Raw genomic sequence first — 5,312 nt, 5'->3', positions numbered from 1 at the left:
GAGGAGGCGATGGCGACGGCCGCGCCGCCCTCCCCCGGGCAGCCGCCGCACGTTCGGTGCGGCCCCCCCCTGAGTTTTCTCTGGCAAATTATTTGCCTTCCAGGACGTCGTGCAAACCCCCTTTTCCCAGTTTTCCACCAGGTTCCAGCGTTCGGGGGGTTTCGCAGGTTCTGGGGGGGTTTGCTCACGGTTTTGATTTTCCTGCTCCCCCACTCAATGAAAGGGCCGTGTGTGCGTGTGTGTACAGGAACAACGTTAATAATTTACCCCTGTGCCATTGCCTTGGATGAGGTTTAGCAAAACATCCTCAGCTGCTTGCCCCGGGGGGAGGGGGACATTCATGGTGTCCACCAGTTAATGTCACCAGGACAGCTATTTCCATGCTGTTTCTGTGAGTTGCGTCCTAACGCGGTGAGTCGGGCGGTCTTGGATGGGTATCACAAGTGGTATTTGTCCTGGTAGTGATGTTCCCACAAAATAAAAGCCTCTGGGGCCTTCTGGATCAGAGCCTGGTTATGAGCTCCCACCTCTGGAAAGCTGGAGTCTTTTCTCGGATACATTGAAGCTCCTGGAACGGTTTCTCAGCACCCAACTGCTTACTATGCAATTGGGTGCTGATTTTTAGTTCAGTTTAGGGTTATGCCCATTTATAGGGCTTGTCTAGGTGTGATTGCATATATCCCTCAGCAGTTAATGTGTGGATGTGTCCTCCGGAATATGAATACTACAGAAGCGTGTCTACCATGGTATGCTGAAGAGTGAATAGAGATGCCTTCAGGGATTTGGGTTGCTCAACTACCAGAAGCCAAAGAGATGCTCTCCCATGCAGCAGGGCCATGAGCCCAGGACTATCAAAAGACAGCTGTGGGGTCAGATACATGGTGAACTCCTGGGGGTTCAGGAATGCAAGACTTTATTTTTCATAAGCCACGACACGGTACAAGGATGAGACTTCCCACGTCTGGATGGAGGAGGCTTGGTGTTAGGAAAAACCTGCTGGCTCACTCCTGTTGCAGCCCTGTAGTGGCACTCGGTTCTTGCCGCAGCCCAAGCTGCCTTATGGTCTCATCTCCTGGCTGCTCCTACCTGCAGCTTTCTTGTCTGGGAGAGACCTTCCCCCTTGCCTCTTGCATTGACATTACTCTGGACATCCCAAAAGCAGGAGCGGCTCTCCCCCGGCTCAGGTGCATCCCTGCACTGCAAGGCAGCAGTGCCACCTCGGGGCACTTTCCAGAATTGGGAAGGCTGCTAAAATACGGCTCAGTGTCCACATTTTTGCATTCCTACAGTGCCATCGGGTTTATGCTACCAGGAGAGCTTTCCCAAACTTGAACTACCTGCTGTGCTTTCTCCAGCTTATTTATCACGCTGCTTTTGAAATTCTATTCACGTCGAAACACCTCTCGCAGCACCCCGACTGACATTCGGTATCAGTCAGTGAGGACTCGTGCCATCTCGGTTTCCCCAAGAGTATGAGTCTGCCTTTTGGTGAAGTGCACGGCTGCGCACAGCTGCGCTTGCTCCTTCATCTGGGTTAGCTCTGAGAACAGGGCCTCTGTGCCTGTTTCTGTTATTTAATACTTTGCACTTAAGCCGCTCTTGATACGTTCTCTTGATTGCTGCTCGGGTAGGCAGCAGCTGTCATCATGAATAAAATCTCTCTTACCAGCAGCAAGGGGAAATATTTTGTTTGAAGTTTAGAAGGTAAGTGGCTGAGAGCATTGGCTTACGCTCTGTCTAGGGCTCCCATCAAGGTCAAGGTTTTCCTTTTATACATGTTCCCAGGTATTTTATGTGGGGTTAGTACTGGTACTCAATAGCAAACCAGCACCACATCTGAATAACACAGCCCAAAATAACCACAATTGTGAATCTTTGTTAAAGGCCCCTTCTGTTACAAGCCCTCTTCTATATTACACTGATACAGACTGTTACACAAACAGCGAACTGTGTGGTTTTTCTTTGGATGCCATCACTAAGCATTCAGAAGGCTGAACCACGTAGAATTTACTTCTTCCCCAGAACCAGATATTTCCCCTGTTCATTAACAGCTCACCCACAGAGGTGTGATGGGCAGTGCTATGTAATCCTCGCCAATATCCCCTCTGCAGCTCCAGAGGCACCCAGGTACAAAGTCTACTTCTTAAAGCTGCTTTTTTCCTTCTGAAAGTGGTAGCATCAAGACAATCTGGAAAAGCTTAGAGCCTTTTCCTATGTTTCCGCTCTGTTGGGCCTCTTCTTCAACAGCAGACATCAGACGTTTCATTCTTGCACACTTAAGATGAGCAAGGGCTGCACAAAACCTGTGCTGACAGAACACCTACTGTCCAGCCCTCATTCACCTCACCCAAGCTGCGTCAAGCCTCAGGAGCGCAGTCTTGATAAGATATCATGGTGCTTACAGAAGGAAAATTTTCCCAGACTTAAATAAGACTATTGCCTGTGACCAGTTCTAGCAAAGGGCAGTAGCCACCGCTACTTGGAACAAACTGCTTGGACCGTTTCTCCTCTTGCACTTTCCAGCTGGGACCAGAGTGAAGATGACGACTTCTGGTCAGTTGCATTCACTGCACATCTATGTGGACACATACATTCAAACAGGCAAACTTGCTGTGTTTCTTTTTATTGTAATAGAAAAAAAACCCAACCCACAAATAAATCAAAACATCACTTTCTGCCTAAAGACATTATTAACACCTTTAAAATGGCACGGGGGGAACCCCAGCAATGCAAGACAGAATAGTAAGTATGGGCAAACGGGTTCTGTTCCCTTTCAGGAGTTCAGTTTCCCTGCCCCTTTGTCAATCAGCTGGCTGAAGTTCATCACCTATATACACTTACATATACTTCTCAGTCTAGTTTATATTCCTATGAGTAGGTATGGCTGGGTGGAATGTTGGGGCCACAGTCCTGCAATTTACACATAACCATGTTTGGAGAAAATGGGGTTCCTAAGAGGTCTACAGGGGTCTCCATACCCAGTAAGACCAAGCAAACAGGATTCCTTCCTGCAGTTCTTTTGCCAGGAAACACAGAGTAGGCCCCGAGCCCAGGAGACCCTCTGTGAGCTCCTTGGCTATTGCAAACAGTATATGGCCGAGCAAAATTTTACCCAGTGACCTTAAAAGTAGCAGCATTATCTCTGCAAATGGGCTGCTCAGGAGGCGAAAAGGCAGATTGCAAAATGCACAGGGTAAACATCTGCCTTCTCTTTCCTGCCTCCTGAGAGGATGCAAAAAGTCCTGAAGTAGGCAGCCAAGCAGAAACCAGGCTCAGGACTGCTAAAGTGGTGGACATACAGCCGATATCCTCATTGTGTGAGAGTGTGGGACAGAAACCGTGGCACCAGTGCTTCCACCGCAGGCAGCTGCATCTGAAGCGATAGTTTGCTGAAAGACAAGCAACCACAGCTGTGCTGCTTGCAGGTACCAAACATACCTAGATGTTGGGCTGCACTGTATCAGCTTGAGTATACCTGTTCAACTGAGGAAGCTCCAAGATCTCTAAGATGCTACAGCATTTTGTGGCACAGTCACATGTGTTATTAAGATGAGAGACTGGTTACTTTTCACAAAATAGGCTATGGGAAAAGACTGGAGAGGATATACATACCAAACAGGTAAACTAAGCTATGGCTTAGCAGAAAACAAACACCAATCCTTCCTCCAGGAGCACCAAAAGGCATTCATAAATGATTTATTATAGAATGCTATCTGCAAACAGGACATTTCGATGGGGAAAGATTGAAAGCTTTTGTATAAACTGATCTGTACTAACTGCTACAGTTGTCTCTAAATTCAGTCAATCAAATGAAATGCTTAAGGAGAAGTTGATGGCACAAGCAGAGAATGACAAGAAAAAAAAAAATCAGGCTGCAAGGCCCACAGCTGTGCACTGAGAGCAGGTACACACAAAACTGCAAAATGGACTGACGGTACCCTATTTCCACTTGGTGTGGGGCAACAGAGTATTTGACAGAGTGACTAAACTGCAGTTTTCCTCCATTCCACCCCCTCAAAAATATGAGCCATTATAGTCCATGCTGAGCAACAGTGAGAGAAATTTACCAAATTGTATTATTCTGGGAGAAAGAGCCCAGCAGAGGAAAGACATCTCCTTTAGGTATGCAAGGAGTTTCCAGTGCAGGAAGTTTGAGATGCAGGACTGAACTTGCAGAGATACTTTTCACAACAAAGCACTGGACGAAGGGTTATAAATTTGCATAGATGCTTTTTCAGAAGCATCTGGAACGTGCAATCCCCATTTATGGCGCATCAGCAATGTTTTGGGGTTTGTCCATGTCTGTCTTGTGTTCCTTCCTAAATATAACTGCTACAAAATTGTTCAGGAAAATAGTGTATATACATGCACGAAAAAGAAATCAGTGTGCCTATTCTTTCATTCCCCTGATCTTTTTCCACTGCAAATAATTGCAAAGCTATAAGAATCTTAATCTAGAATATGGTGTATTGATACAATCTAATGTCAATCTAACGACAGGACTGCTTCTGCACGTAGCCCAATAAACTCAGTTGTTCCAAAGAAAAGCTTACTTTTACTCTTCCTCACTTTCTTTACATTCGAGGAGACCTACCACCTATTTCTCTTACACTTAAGCAGAGCCCTCCCTGTGATGTGCCTGACTGCTTTGGAAATGACAGCAGTATCAAAGAAAGCTGGAACCCCAACGGTGTCTGCAACTAGAAATTGAAGGCAGAATTGGTCCACCTTATATTACAGTGTAGTTGCCATGCTATTTCTGCCTTCCTGTACTGTAACTCTGCCTTGGTTAAAAAAAAGAAAAAAGAAAAAAAAAAAATCAGCTCTTATGCAAAAGTAAATAGTTAACAAGGTTCTGTCTATCTGCTGCTAAGCTTACATGTGAGAAAAGGAAACATTTCACTTCATTTTAACTTTCACCTGAAATTTGTTTCCACCACTTCTGCTCATGAAATTCTGTTCTTTCAGCTGGTTCTTTCCCGTAACTCTCGGATCCAGCATTACAAGGCTCTTGGTAACCTTCGGTTCCAGCCTCCCTCCCACCCACAGCTAGTCCCATCCAAAGTTTCAACTTTTGAGTGTGAAACTGACACACAATTCAGCTTGATCACCTTTCACACACAGCTGTGCCACTGCAAATACTCCAATCAGATGCGTTTCCCCTGAGTAAATAATATAATGTCAATGAAGTATGCAGAAGATTAGTCCTAGGACACCTTCACTTCCTAGGCTACCAATACTTCCTTTGACTTTTTGCTACAGACTTCAGCAAATACCCCCAAAATATAGGCAGTGACAGGAGAAAGAGATGC

The 5,312-nt window shown here is 45.9% G+C and overlaps 1 protein-coding gene across 1 annotated transcript in view; it reads right to left on the bottom strand.

Annotated features, from left to right (window-relative positions):
* Window positions 1-1,424, bottom strand: part of PMM1 (phosphomannomutase 1) — a 10,495-nt gene extending 9,071 nt beyond the window's left edge. Inside the window, exon 1 of the mRNA XM_009895281.1 lies at window positions 1,391-1,424. Coding sequence (XP_009893583.1) covers window positions 1,391-1,424 — 34 coding nt within the window. The remainder of the gene's footprint in view (window positions 1-1,390) is intronic.
* Between the last annotated feature and the right edge of the window lie 3,888 nt (window positions 1,425-5,312).

The sequence above is a fragment of the Charadrius vociferus genome, unplaced genomic scaffold (genome assembly GCF_000708025.1).
Source record: "Charadrius vociferus isolate BGI_N301 unplaced genomic scaffold, ASM70802v2 scaffold251, whole genome shotgun sequence".
Taxonomy (NCBI): Eukaryota; Metazoa; Chordata; class Aves; order Charadriiformes; family Charadriidae; genus Charadrius; species Charadrius vociferus.
Note: the sequence above shows the minus strand (reverse complement) of the source record. Positions and strands in the feature narration are given on the sequence as shown.